General features: G+C 51.7%; 5 protein-coding genes across 5 annotated transcripts; 3 read left to right on the top strand and 2 right to left on the bottom strand.

The window, feature by feature from the left end:
- Nucleotides 1-1,621: 1,621 nt before the first annotated feature.
- Nucleotides 1,622-1,822, top strand: N7498_005654 (uncharacterized protein; the record flags this gene model as incomplete). The annotated part of the gene is made up of 1 exon (XM_058452716.1): nucleotides 1,622-1,822. One exon carries the CDS (start codon nucleotides 1,622-1,624, stop codon nucleotides 1,820-1,822), a length of 201 nt encoding a protein of 66 aa, XP_058309254.1.
- A 2,156-nt stretch (nucleotides 1,823-3,978) lies between these two features.
- N7498_005653 (uncharacterized protein) lies at nucleotides 3,979-4,488 on the bottom strand (the record flags this gene model as incomplete). The annotated part of the gene is made up of 1 exon (XM_058452715.1): nucleotides 3,979-4,488. The coding sequence occupies one exon, from the start codon at nucleotides 4,486-4,488 to the stop codon at nucleotides 3,979-3,981; it is 510 nt and encodes a 169-aa protein (XP_058309253.1).
- Nucleotides 4,489-4,630: 142 nt separating this feature from the next.
- On the top strand, nucleotides 4,631-4,948 carry N7498_005652 (uncharacterized protein; the record flags this gene model as incomplete). Its single annotated transcript, XM_058452714.1, has 1 exon — nucleotides 4,631-4,948. The coding sequence occupies one exon, from the start codon at nucleotides 4,631-4,633 to the stop codon at nucleotides 4,946-4,948; it is 318 nt and encodes a 105-aa protein (XP_058309252.1).
- A 4,304-nt stretch (nucleotides 4,949-9,252) lies between these two features.
- Nucleotides 9,253-11,132, top strand: N7498_005651 (zinc-coordinating transcription factor SFP1; the record flags this gene model as incomplete). Its single annotated transcript, XM_058452713.1, has 3 exons — nucleotides 9,253-9,593; nucleotides 9,691-10,750; nucleotides 10,818-11,132. The coding sequence occupies 3 exons, from the start codon at nucleotides 9,253-9,255 to the stop codon at nucleotides 11,130-11,132; spliced, it is 1,716 nt and encodes a 571-aa protein (XP_058309251.1).
- A 1,043-nt stretch (nucleotides 11,133-12,175) lies between these two features.
- Nucleotides 12,176-13,859, bottom strand: N7498_005650 (transcription initiation factor IIA large subunit). The gene is made up of 5 exons (XM_058452712.1): nucleotides 13,791-13,859; nucleotides 13,345-13,650; nucleotides 12,932-13,307; nucleotides 12,345-12,903; nucleotides 12,176-12,293 (listed from the first exon to the last, which is right to left on the bottom strand). The coding sequence occupies exons 1-5, from the start codon at nucleotides 13,806-13,808 to the stop codon at nucleotides 12,254-12,256; spliced, it is 1,299 nt and encodes a 432-aa protein (XP_058309250.1). The 5' UTR covers nucleotides 13,809-13,859; the 3' UTR covers nucleotides 12,176-12,253.
- Nucleotides 13,860-14,460: the final 601 nt, after the last annotated feature.

The raw sequence follows: 14,460 nt of genomic DNA, 5'->3' as shown, positions 1-14,460 counted from the left end.
CGGATAGTGTGCTTGCGTCAACGCTTTCTATGATTATTGCCCCCATCTCCCGAGCTGGCAGCCTCTATCATCCTCCCAATTAATGGAGGTTCCAGACAGCGATGGGGACCGAGAAGCCTCCCATTTACTGTATGGAGATTCTCGTATAATCAAAGACAGACTCTCAGCCTACGATGGCCGGGATCCACCTGGAAAATCAGATGATCGAAGCGTATGCGGGCCTAATGCAACCATCGACGTGTCTGCCCGCGGCCGACCACCCATCGTGAGCCCCGAGATCCACAAACGCGTTTATTGTGGCGGGTTAATTCGTTCAATTGCAAAACAGGCAGCTCTGGCTTTGTCCAGGAGTCCAGCAGCTTCGCCAATGATAAGGTAGGCATCTCGCTCGACCTTTCCTTTTTATCACTGGTGCTTTCGTGTACTTTACCAAGTCTGCATTGACGGCGCAGATGCGACGAGGCCGGCTGCTGGCCCCTTTTGGGCCGGGAACCGAGCCGGTGGCGTCATATTGCCCCGTAGACTCTTGACTGGGGTACTCTGTCTGGATATTTCAGGGATTTTTGAAGATGGAGACTCGCACGATGAATGCCCAGGAAAGGTCCACTCCCCATAAACAGATCCTACGACGCGGCTTTGGTCAAGTCATTGGTGGATCGAGTCATGACTAGATGGCTTCGGATCGTCTCGTGTGCGTGTCCCTCCTGCGACGTGCGAGCGATCACTTCCCCCACATGCACATCAACGGGGTCAAGCTCATTTTTATTGGTTCGTGCGTGCAGTGCCGGGCTTGATCTACCCTTATTAGTAGGCACCATCTCGTTTCGGGGGGTATTCTAGAGTCATGAAAGGCATGGAAAGTCATCTAGCCTAGTAACACATTTTTTTCTATTGTGAACGCGGACTTGGCAATGTAGAAATGACTCTTCACTATTCACCTATCCTTTGCGAGTGAGTGATTCTGAAGACTAGGCTAACCGTCTCCTCGTGGGATCAACACATACAAACCCTTGCGTCTCGCCATCCCTGTAAGCGCCAGCCTGTGATACTCCACCATCCACCCCCACCACACCCACCAGCAATTTCGGCTCCCGTCCAATCTTTGGATAGAAAGTTCATTGGAACTTACCAACTGAGCCTCTTAGCATGGGGATACTTCCATTTACGATAAGCGCGTTGGGTAAAGACCCGCTTTTTAAGGTCTTGGCCAGATCACAATTCCAAATAAGTAGGGTCGCCAACAAATATCCAGTGGAAGCCGGAAGGCTGTGCTCGTCACCATCGGTGTCGCCGAATAGACTCCCGTTTTATTCTTCAATGTGCTTTATCTATAGCAAAATAAAATATTCTGGATAAGACTTTGGTTGAAGAGGCACCTGGGGACATGTTTTGCAAGATACCGAGATATTGAAAAACTGAACTCGAATTCAAAAAGACTATCCACACAGACGTATCAAATCAACAAGTATAACATGTCAGGAGGAAACAGTAAATTGTGGTTTCTTCAAATTCACTATGGGAGGCGAGACGAAAGGATGATGGACGCTAAGGTCAAGGCACAGAGTAGTCCAGAAATCCACCAGATGAAACGGAAGACGGAAAGAGAATACAAAGTCCCCAAATGCCATCCACGAAGGCACTAGGCTCACAAAGACGAGTAACAAATCAATTCCACCTGAACAGAGAGAAGGCCTCCAAGATGCAGTACAGAGATTTCAGAGGACCCTCGATTTCGTCGCGCAAGGACCGCATGCAGGGCATCAACGTCAAGATAGATGCACTGGAGGCAATTGTGGTCATGTCTCGTCTGATTTTGTGTTAACAGAGCCCTATTCAAGCGAGGTGTGGGACATGCACAACCCCACTAACCTTGCGTGAGCCTCTAGCCACCGTGCTTCGGGCAGTTGTATTCTTTTCGAGACCGGAAATGCTCCTTCACGCCGTGGCAAGCGGGTGTGCCTTTCTTTGCACACGGCACGTCTTCTCCTTCCTGGAGAGTGCATCCGCACATGTATAAGAAGATATAGCGAGAACACATGATGAGGACGTTGATAGATATTTCCAAGACTGAGGAAGAAGAGGAGTCGGATAAGATATTCAAGAGAAGATTGTCGATGGATTGGTGTGTGAGAACAATATTGGAAGAAGGGGATCATTGACCGGCTTTATAGCACGCCGTACGCATGTACCCAAAGGCAATAACTGTGCCGAGTTACAGTAGACAAAGACAGGACTAGCTTCCAGGCGCTGTCAAGACAAATTGGCCGTATGCACCTAATGGTTTAGTGACCGCCTGAAGGTGATACCTTGGTGGATGGTACAGAGACGAGGGTCGAATAGTTCGGCCGGGCAGCTCTATCCAACAGATGGCAAAGTTGGCCGTTATGTGCCTCACAAGAGGGGGTATGGTGATCCGGATTCTATGCATGTTAGTGAACAGCGGGTGCATCACCCCAATCTCCGTTAGAGTTCCGCAGCTGCAGAGAGCACTTGACATCATTCCGCAAACCACGGACCGTATGAAAACCCAACATGGCGTCTCGGATAGGGCGCATGACTGCGGATGGAACCAACAATCACATATTGGACTCAAATCATGCGGCAAGGCTTTTTCTTTTTTTTTTGCATGAGGCACCTGCCACAGGCTTCATAGTGGTGAACCACGAAGTTGGGGCTACGGCACAGCAGCCATTTTGGGGCTATGCGGCGCAATTTAGATCAGCTCTGTTCCAAGGGTCGTCAAGGTTTTCCATTCTACATGATGATAAAGCTCAAAAGCTTTCAGATGTCAGTCGATTTGTTAGTTGTTAAAATCTTTAGGATCGAATTCGCTGTCGACAAGGAGCGTAACCGGAGTAACAAAATATAAAGACTCTCACCGGGTGAAAACCAAAAGCTAACCTACGCCCGAGAGCGTGTATCGGGAAAAGCACATCCGATATTACAGGGTCTAGATCAAATATCATCGTCACAAATCTGGAAAAGCCTCATCCACAGCCCCGATATTGACCACAATGGACGTATTCGACAGCCAGCCACAGTTGGTGATAGCTGCAACAACCAGCATAACTGCACTGTGACAAGGCATTCCGCCGGGCAACGCACTAAGCGAAGTCAAAGTAGCCCATAGTACGCTGATGTCAGAGGCATCAATGTTGGCTGTATGAGATAGTGTGGGGCAGCGCAGTTTTCGCTGAAGTCCGAAAGCGCGTCGGGCCGCCCAAGGAAAAGGATTTATTCCTAGCCAATGAATTAATTCTAGGGCTGATATGACTGGTGAATAGAAGCCTTGGCAGTAGCACAGTAGGCGCTCAAATGGGCGAGTGTGACTGAGGCTCCTCCGGCGCCAATGGTCTGGCCGGCCGGGAGATCGACTCTGGGCACAGTGACCGTGGGAGCGGCAAAACACAGCGACAACTCACAGGTTCAACGGGCATTCGGTTTCTTATTTTGGCGCCGTTGGCTTGGGCAGACGAGAATGTTGCAATTGGAAAGAAAAAAGGGAACGTATATGTGCATTCGGGGACTGCAGGAGTGGTGCACCACGTGACGGTACTTCAGTCGACTTTACAATTTGTCTTAATTTCTTTCGAAAATATCCAGCTTGCGCAATTTCCAGCGTGGCTTGTTATTCTGTCGTTTCTTGACCTGCGTGATCACGAAATGCCTCGAGTTGACCATCTCACATGCCGAGCCCCTCCCCCACACAGCAAACAAGCACCCGAGTCGGTCGGGCACTTCATCCCACCCAAAAACGGGCGAATTCAAAGCACATGATGTCATTTGCGGTCCGATTGTCCCCAAGAAGAAAGGAAGTGCGCACTACGAGCATCATGAAAACAAATCGGAGCTGTCAACCGGGGCCAAAAGGGCCCCGGAGGGGACTGGTGCGGACACAGTCGGGACGATCGGGGGATCCAGACACCCCCCCCCGAAAGAAACCGGGTTGAGTTAAGGGGTCTCTGCACTTGAAGAAACCTATGAAGGGAAAAGCCTGTGAGATTCCACCGCCATTGCACGGGTCTTGGCCCCCTCATCCTGGCTGCGGATCTTCCGAGGCTTCATTGCTCGGTTGGCGACGGACCCGCCTTCTTCAACCCGGGAAAGACTTGCGCAATTGAGAGGGGTGCTTGCTAACCTGCCAAGCGCGTGCATACTTGCCATGGCCGCCTGGGAATGACCGTGGGTAGCCCAGGCCAGCGCTGGTGCGACCAAAATGCCAGAGACGCTGGAGCCAAGAAAGGCGAAGTCGAAAGTTTTGAAAACCAGGAAGGGTGATAGTCGACCAATAGTGACGCCTTGGCCTGAATAACCCCCTTTTTGGCTGGAGCCAAGACATGTGACAGAGAGACCCATCATTTTTGGGACTCTCTTTTTATGGGCGATTATCGCGGGGAGGGTATTGCCGGGTATCCACTTGGGCCCAAGATATGATGTGCTGGATCGACACGGGAGCATATCGCTGATATGGCCCTTGCCAAGGTCCATGTTGTGGATTATAAAGTCCGGCCGATTTCACCCGCTTCTGTTTATTCAGGACCGTTCAAGTTCAAACCTATTTCGACTCGTCTTAACTACCCCTCTTGACTATTCACCACTACGTGCTCACATCCACACCAACATTTCCAAAATGTACACTCACACTCCCAACTTCCGCTTCCTCGTCCTCTCTGCCGAGACATCGGCTCCCTTCCACCCCGAGAACAAGTTCCTCGTCTTGTCTCCCACCGAGTCTGGCCCCGACCCTCGTGTCTTTGAGGAACAGGCCGTGAGCGAGTCTAGCTCTACCGACCAGAGTCCCGAGTTGACTTCCCAAGAGCACCACCGCTCCAACAGCTCTTCTTCCACTTCCACTGTGGACTCTCAATTCAATGACCTCGCTGGCAAACTGCCTAACGGCTTCCTCTACTTGGGCCACCCCAACAAAGGCCGAAAGGGCTCCCTGTGATTTATCTACACACTTCATCTTCTCATGCTTCCATTCATGACATGTCGTTGCCATGGACACCAGCGATCGATGCATTATTGTCAATTTTTTTTTTTTTTTTTGGGCGATACACATGTTCAACCCTGGCGACACCGATCGTGGATCAATCGGTGGTCTGCCGCCCCGGAGGCAAAACTAAGGTGGACAAACAAATAGGGGTATTGAAGGCGTTATCTGATATGGACTCTGGTTCTCTTTGAAATACGTCCATTTTTCTCTTTTTTCCAAACCTACAATCGAAGCCCTGTTGGGCAAATTTCCAATCCATCACGAACTCTTCAAACCATCTTGGGCCACTCATGCTGCACAGCTAGCCCACATGGTTCAGCATAGCCTACCTTCCTATCAATGCCTAGAAAATAGTAAGCCCACTCAACGCGAGGGAGTTGCCCTAGATACCTGCCAAGGTGGATGATGATGCGCCAAGCTTTTATGTCGTTTTGATTCACGCCGTCTTGGATGAGGCCAGTCTTACCGACCATGTAGCACAGGCAAGGGCAGACATGCACCGTCAAGATCTACAGATCCCTTTCTTGGTCTTGCCACGGCTGTCCAGGTGCCAACCTCCTGTGGCAAATGTTCTTAGTTTTTCTTTCTGGTGCTGCTGCCTCACGTTGCTCATTCTTGGTGCTCGATTGGTCCAAAACTGCCATCTAAAACTACGTCAGTTTGCCGGTGAGATAGCGGTGGAGATGGGATCTTCTCACTACCCCTCATAGACGCAGCCCCAATCCACCCCGCGTTCCCGGTGAAGAGTTGTAGTGATGATAGGCATTGTTTACTTGATCTAGGTTTCGGTGAATATACCATGCATAAAGCGATATCTCTACCCAATGATACCCCCTTGATCGCATTCACGTGGTCTGTGTTGCAGATGTTGCGGAAAGCCCGGGTTCACATGTTTATATCGCTTGCGGACTTCGGCGAGCCTAACACATATTCACTTCAGCTTACATTTGGAAATCGTGTGCTTATAAGTAACGGAACTCGGCCACTGGAACCTGCTAACGGGGCTTGGTACTTATTGGCAAAGTCCCTCCAACCAATGTCATCGCTTATTGGCGGCTTCGTCTCGAACTAATCAGACACTCTGAAGTACTTCCTTGGAATTACCCTGGAAGTCTTCTGATTCCAAATCTCCTTGCAATTTGCTGACAGCGGGCTGTTCTCATGTTATGGACAGGTGCATTGAGTCCCGATCTGTTTTGGACGAGTTGATTCGTCATCTTCGAGCTCATGATAAGGTACCTGACCTTGATTTCACGCCCTCAATGGTTGATGGTATTGACCGCATTCGAACGGGATGTCTCAATAGGGCAATGGCTGCCTTGCTTAATGATTTTCGACAAGGCGGATATGATTTGATTCTGCGTACAGCTTGTGGCTAGTCACGCTTCTCAACCTTGGGGGAAAAGACCAATTTCTTGACAAAAGAACACGGCTCATATTGAAAACTAAATCAAGTATAACCCATATGTGAAGACTTCAATTTTCAAGTTACGGATGATTTACTGCAATTTATACGAAGCGCCTGTCTCCATGGCCCGAGCCGAATCTTGAAGCCTTGAGCAGGTAGCCATTCACCGCCTATAACGTTATACACAGATTGACGGAAAAGGAAATCTGAAAAGAACAACCACTGGAATTGGAATGCCCTCTCTCGTCCCCAATAACATGGCTGCCTACCTGGGGCGTGATCTCCCCGCGGTCTATTGGATAGCCACCCCGACAACCGAGGTCAACATAATGATTGTATTGGCTGCGAAAGAGATCTTCTCCATTCCATGGAACCCTGTTGATTGCAGGGGTATCTATGCGTTCCCCGCAAAACACCGGAGCCCACATGCGGGGGATCTGCGAGTCGGGAGGATTCGGCGAAGGAATCAATCAAGCTTGCATCTGAGCGCTGGTGCTTATAGTGACGTGTCATATAAGCCGGCATACGGGGATGGCTTTTCCAACTCTGATGCGTCTACATGTGACCGGGTTCTCTTCCGACTCGTAAAGATTCTCCGGAGACAGGATCTCTCTCGGCTGACTGAATTCAGGACCCATATGGAGAAACCCCGGACCCAAAAATGCCAATGACAACCTTTCACGATCAGGGGGTAAGGAGGTATTTTATTACACATGCCGGAGATAAACTCAGCCCAATGAAACATCTCTTTTCATCAGATACGAATGAGCTTATCGGCCCGCGTTTCGCAATAACCCCCTGGGGCATAGCACGTGCCACTGCTCTCCAACTAGCCAATATAACACTATTGGTCGAAGATCGCGAAGATCACAACATAGTCTCAAGCCAACGCCCCCAAAAAAGAGAAAGCGCATGTTTACGGAGTATGAAGTTAAGTGCCAAAGTTAGGTGCCAAAGTCAGGTGCCCCACCATCATAGGGATTCCACAGATATTCCCAAATCTCGGAAGGAATTGCCTGGAGAACAGAACATGGTTCTCTTGGGCGTTATCTTCGATTCGACAACTTCACCGTCAGGGGGGAGAAAGAGAGGGAGAGAGAGGTATAGGAAAACCGTTGGGTTGCTCGCGGTCACTTGCAGAATTACGACAGGAAGTGGATTAGCGCGAGGCGTGTCGATGGGAATGGTTGGGCGGCAGTGTCGGCTGTGGTGAATGCCCACATTCCCAATTGAGAAAAGACCGAATAATACCCGTCGGGAGACCGCGTGGCCGGGCGCTTTTTGGGTCGGTGCCTGGGTACTTTCGGTTTCGGGGTCCAGGGTGATCGGGTCGGATGATGGAACGGGAAACGCGGAGATGGCATTGCTATCGTACACAAGTACGTATCAACGAGGAATCAAGCCATCAGGCAGGGGACCCTTCCGGCCTAGCGGGGCGGTGTGTTCGTACCACGCTTGAGAATTCCGGGAGACGCTAATTGATCGAAGGTCGCCCAAATGCTTCTGCCGCGTTTCTAGCGCCAAAGCCAAGACCTCCGTTGCCTCCCGACTGAACTTTGGGTGGTCGCCACACCATTTGCCGATCGACCGCCCAGAGGATAGGGGAATGATGATGTACATCAAACGGGGGATAGGAGGCGATCCAATCGAATCCCCCCGGTCGATGAAGGAATTCCGCACTCCGCCACCCCCCCGGAGTAACTAAGTTGTGTCCCTTGCAGATGGCAGATGGAGCTCAGGTCTATGAGCCATGAATCTGTCAAGGCGCCCGATCTCTCATGGTTCACCGTAAAACACATGCTTTGATCCTCGGTAATAAAGGGGTGGAGACCCAAGGACCTATGCTTCAGGACGACCATGGCAAGTGCGGTGTCCGCTCCACCGTCGAAACAGTCGATCATAATGAAAATCCTCCCCCATCAGATGGCGTAGGACTCGGTTGTATTGTAAACCGAAGCGATCCTTGATGAGCTATCGCAGATCTGCATGATAGAATGTCAATGTTAAATCAGAAATACTTCATCGCTGGACGTGGCAGCTCGTTAGTCATGGAATACGCCGAATGTTTCAGCCCCGTCTTGTATTACCGATCATGACGTCCCACTCTGCAACCGGTGCCGAATGCCAGCGTTGCGCCGTGGGATCATCCGATCGACCACTACAACCGTCGTTGAGCCATTCCTCGTGCCGTATACTGGATCATCTCACTAGCGTCTCGAGAGCGCTTGCCCGTGGCGTACTGTACACTCTCTAAATTATTGCTCCGTTCGACGGGGCTGGATCCGCGCCCCGTCACGTGCTGCGTAATACCGTAACGGCGCCAGTCCCAAAGCGGAAGGGTTGCCATCGGTCCATAGTCCCGTTTCCCTCGACATCCTCCTCCTCGAGAAAGGCGATCCTCGTGTTGAAGCATCTCTCGTCTCTCGTGTTTCTTTTGCAGTCCTACACATTCTCTTATATAATCCATAGAAAAGGGTGCGTGGTCGCCACTGAAGGCGAACAAAAGGTCCACAGGGCCCCCAGAGTGAGCGGGACATCGAGGGTGGACTCCAAAGAGCCCGTCAAAACCGCCATCCACCCAAAAGTCCACATCCATCGAGGGGCACTCTAGCGAGTCTCCCAGTTCGCATTCCTATCCTCTTCATCTCCTTCGCTTATCCCACGTTCGCGCTTCAACGTGGGACTTCCCCGATACATCGTCAACCCCCAACCCCCAACCCCCTCGGGTTAGGCGTACACTTCGCGCAGACCGGGGAAACCAGGATTTCCAAAAGATTCCCTCGACCGGGGTGTTTCTTTTACCTTCCCTTCTAAACCCCTATCGACTTACACGAATACCCTAGCCACCATGACGGGCGCCGCACCTATTGACATTTCCTCTCGACAGACCTCGGTCTCACCGCCGGGGCAGCAGGCGTCGAATCTCACATCCGCGCTGCAGAGAGCCGGCACCGGTGAGCGCACGGGCAGTATATCGCATCATGCAAGTGGAGGCCTGGGCATGTTCAAGCCACCGCCGCCTCGAAAGGACTCGATCGGCACCGCCACGGCACAATGGGGGAATGGAACGAAGCCCATCTCCATGTCGGGCTCAGCACGCGACAAGGGTCGCCGCGAATCGCTGGCCGGGAGCTTGGTCGGCGGCATGAGCTGGGGTGGTATCTCGGTCGGAAGCTGGATACGCGACGAGTGAGTAGTCCCCTCCTCCCCCATGAAGGCCCCCGGGGAATCCTGTGTGCTGGCCTGGTCGCACCGCATCGAAGACTAACCCAGAAAATTTTCCCAGCATCATCATGACTGGCACGTCGCCTTTTACCTTCCAGTCGCCTTCTTTCCACTCCTCGTCATATTTGCCGAAGCTGGAGGCCAACTTCATGCGGGACTTTTCCTGCTGCGGTGTGACGTTACCGACACTCCACGACCTCTTACAGCACTACGAAGAAGCCCATGCGACCAAGTCCCCCAACCAGGGCCATCGCCCGAGCCAAGGTGATAATCGAGCTGCCATGGCGGCCGCTGCGATCGCACAGCAGCAGGGCCAGCAACATGGCAACCAAGGGCGTGGTTTGCAACCCGATCGAACCCTGGACTTGCAGCGCAAGATGGGCCAGACCCCCTCCGCATCCCCGCACGTTGATCTAGACGCCATCGATGATATGGAGTTGGACGAGCCTATGGGAGACGATGATGGCACCACCTCCCAGCTGTTCTCTCCCCAGTTACGCGAAGGTGGCCAGGGCGGCTTTGGCAGCTCCAACCAAGGCCCGCAATTAAGTCTGGGCATGCTTCCAAACCATCAAGGCTTCAGCACGCCTTCTCAACCTGGCACGCCCATCGGATCTGCTCGTCCGCTCTCTCTGCAGAATAACCCCACCGTTTCCTCCGTCAATACCCCGACTTTAATGGCAAACCCGCTTCAAAACTCCCAATTTCGAAATACGCCCGATTCCTCGGGACCTGGCACACCAGCAGAGATTGATGAGAGCATGGTAGGCGGATTCGGTGACCTTACTATGCAGAATAACGCCATGGGACAGAATCAGGGCCAGTATGGACGCTACACCGGGAATAACGACATGCTTGATCTTTGCATCGACGAACCGGCCAAGCGATTGTTCAGCCCCAACGGAGGCATGGGCACTCCCAACGCCCACTTTAAACTTAGCGGAGCCCAGTACGGACCGAATAGCGATATCGCTCGGCGGATCCGGGAACAGCAGCTTCTCGCGGGGGTACCCGATACCACATCGATTCTCCCCAACGAGGAACCGAAGCCATTCCGGTGCCCTGTTATCGGCTGCGAGAAGGCCTACAAGAACCAAAACGGGCTTAAATACCATAAGGCTGTGAGTTTTCTTTCCTTCCCACATTACTCCCTTCGTACTACCTCTAACATCTGATTCTTCTTAATAGCATGGCCATAATAATCAACAACTTCACGACAACGCTGACGGCACCTTTTCGATCGTCAACCCAGAAACATCCACGCCATATCCCGGTACTCTCGGCATGGAGAAGGAGAAGCCGTACCGCTGCGAAGTATGCGGCAAACGCTATAAGAACCTCAACGGGCTCAAATACCATAAATCGCACTCGCCACCTTGCAACCCCGACTTCCAAATCGCCGCAGGTCGCAACCTGAACCTCGGCGGAGGAGTCATGCAGGGACAGAACATCAACGTTGCTGGAGCTGGACTCCCCGGGATCGGCGAGGAAGGCCTTCTGTGAACAATGCTTGTCCATACAATAATACCCAGCTATTTGATGCGAACGATTTTAGCCTTGAGGCCTATGCTCCCGCACACGATGTCATGAAACTGGTCCGGCTTACCTTGGAGTTTTTTGATGCTATCTTTTTGGGGGATGTTCTTTTTCTGCTCCGGCTTTCCACTGGCATTTCCCGTCTTTTTTGCTCGACATCTCTCGCCGTTTCCAGTCCGCCCGATTACGGGCACCCTGGTAATAGAGCCTCGCTGAGCGATCAAGAATTCGGCAAGATCTGTCTCTAGAAGACATCTTTATATTCCCTCCTATCCTCTATTCCTTGAATACGCTGGGATTCGGGCGAGGGGAAAAGGGGAATGTGTTTATATTTTGTGGGTATCTCGTCTTTTTTTTGCATGTCGTCTCTTGCGTTCTGCACGGGTTGGCTTTACTTTGGCTTTTTTATCTGTGGTTCCAATTATGCTTCGGTCTCTTCCTGGAAGATGATTTGCTGCGAGTTCCGCCTTGACCGCACGTGAATGCGATATGGATTGGGAGGGTTGGTGTTCGCTTTTCTTCCCTGTGGCCCTTTGGAATCAGACAGGTGGATCTGAAAACTACAAAAGTGCGGTCCTTCGGCGTCGGATCTTGTAGAAATGGTTTTATACACTTTGGCTTCTTTTGTCTATTATTATTTGATCGCTTATTATGCCACTTGACTCTCTCCCTGCTCCTTGAACTAGAACATCTCTACAATGCAAGTAAGGTGGTAAATAAAGATATTTAATTTGTGTTTGGTGAGCCTAGCTACACTGCCATTCATTCTAGTACATAAACAGGGCATCATGGATAAACCAGAAATCAAGAGCCCATCCTGGGGTAAGCGCTATGAGCTAAAGCTCGGATTGGAAAACAGAACCTGGAGTTGAACCCGACTGGTCGTGTTCGGGCCTGGGTGAGTGAGGGAGAATCGTGAGATGAAATTTCGCTTGCGGGAAGCATTTCAGGAGCGTAAATAAGAGGACGGATTTTCATGGGTGTCGTGAGACAACTGGAGAGGAACCTCGAACAAGGAAAAAGGTATTACAAACCGAACGCAAAGATTCATGAAAATTGCCAGATAAGGGTGCGAGAGCGAAATGTGATTACCATTCGAACTCGCCTTGGCCCTTGTGGAAAACGTATCTATTGTCGTCAATAAATGTTCGGTCCAATTCTCATGGACATAGAACTTACTCTCTGCCACCAGTGGTCAGAATGCCGTCCTTCAAGGTGCACTTCCACTTGTTCTTGACACGCTGGACCTTGTCATAGGTGCACAGCATGACCTGACCTTCTGATTCATCGGCATCGTGATCATCAGCAATGAGGTCATCGGGATCATCAAGATCCGAGTTGATGGCATCTTCGTCTTCCTCCTCCTTGGTGTCGTCATCGGCACCATCGTATTGGCCAGGTACTCTCGGCGCAGACGAGGACGAGTCAAAGGCGGTTGCTTCTTTGAGACATGCGACCGCATGCCGCGAGGCTGCAGTCGATTTTGAGTGCTCACTCATGGGACGGAGAAGACCGCCGCCTTCCATGTCAAGCATCTGCTGGTTGAGATGCTCACGAAGCAAGTGGTCACCTCGGCCATTTTGAGCCGCCTCTCTACGACGAGCGACCTCAGCCTTCCAGTCGGCCAGTGCATCGCCAGCGCCGTCAGTTTGGCCATGTCCCATAGAGGGATAACCGGGCTCTTGTTTGATTTGGGGCATCTGCCCATTTGCATGCATCTGAGGATATGACTGCTGGCCTTGAGGATGAGCCTGAAGCTGACTCACGGAGTGAGAAAGCCGCGGCGCCGAATTTAGATTGAAGGTGGTTTGCAGCGCGGTCACGAGCTGACTGAGAATTAGGCGCCTGTCCAGGCATCTGGTGAGGTAGCTGGTGCATGGGGGGCATGCCCATCGGAACATTTGACCCAGGCTCGGTCTTGATCCGAGGAGCACCCATCGCCTGTACGGGGGCGGGCACATTCTGACGCATGGTTTGTGGAATAGAGACAGGGACATGTTGGGGGACATGTTGTTGAGGTTGCCTAGGAGCGTTGGAGGGCACAGTAGCTTGAGGGAGGACGGGGGCTTGAGGAGTAGGCTGAGGGGTAGGATCCCAGGGGAAGGAGGCAACGTTGACGGATGAAAGCTTTGCCTGCCATGTCTATATATGGTGTTAGTATGGGGTATTATAGAGTGACATGAGGTAGACATTGATGGCTTGGCGGCCTAAGCCTAAGCGGGTAGCGGCGGCCGCATATAAAGGGAGCCTCAAAAGCCGGTGTTCCCCCATAAGCACCGCCTCCCGCAGCACCTCGGGTTCCCCCCGCTTTTGGCTGACCCTGAGAAACACCACGCCATATGCCGTCCAAATACACATAAGTCTCAAGGGTATAAAAACTCACGTCTTTCAGGTCATTGAGCGTCTTTTGATCGACACCGCTTTCTTCGAAATCGACCACGGAGGCGTCGCAGACTTCCTGGATGACCTTCTCGAACACGGCGCCCTAGATAACAGATGTCAGCCATGATCACTTCATCGACATCATATATTGACAAGAGACAGTTGTCTGGATCCACGGGAGCGAGGGTAAATGATATTGTGGTTCAGGCCATGTAGGGTAGGTTGTCGCGAGACCGCACTTACCACTTGTTGGTTGGACATGGTTGCGGGCCGGGGTATTCAGGGGCAGGCGATGGGAGGAGATGGTGTGGACCGAAAGGGTGACCGTTTTCTAGGGTCACTGGAAGTCAAAAACGCTCGACCGGGTTATATGGCCTTCCGTCGCAACGGGTGAGGCCGTAGGAACGCGGGTGGATGACACTGGGGGATTTGGGTCGCTTTCAAACTGATTGCCAGTCTATTGCAGTCCAGTCAAGGGAATACACAAGTAAACACCTGAGGAAGAAGTGACAAATTAAAAATCGAGGGTTGAGGTGGGATGGGGGGATCTGCCGATGGAGTTGGGGAGGTGAAAGTCGATCTTCCGCGGTGGAAATGCCTCCAGGTGAGGTCAGGGTCACGTGCCTACCGTCGGTCTCGACCCCGGGTCCCTTGTCTCCACGGGATCTTTGGCAATGCCGAAAATATGAAAACTAGCATAATTATTTTGAATTTATGGATCAGATTACTGAATGGAGTGGTAGATCATGGCACGGTGAGGGCACGTTGCTCGTTGGAAGTGACCCGGTATCGGCTTCGCCTTATTGATGGAATCCTTGGGCTTTCCAGACCTGTCATGCCATACCAAGGAGACATTTCCTCGGTGATCTCTATGTCCTTTTCGTTTTTCTTGTTCATATTTGAGACGAGAAAT

The sequence above is a fragment of the Penicillium cinerascens genome (genome assembly GCF_028974065.1).
Source record: "Penicillium cinerascens strain IBT 15544 chromosome Unknown contig_5_segment0_segment0, whole genome shotgun sequence".
NCBI classification, from domain to species: domain Eukaryota; kingdom Fungi; phylum Ascomycota; class Eurotiomycetes; order Eurotiales; family Aspergillaceae; genus Penicillium; species Penicillium cinerascens.
The sequence above is the reverse complement of the archived record's forward strand: the minus strand, read 5'-3'. Positions and strand labels throughout refer to the sequence as shown.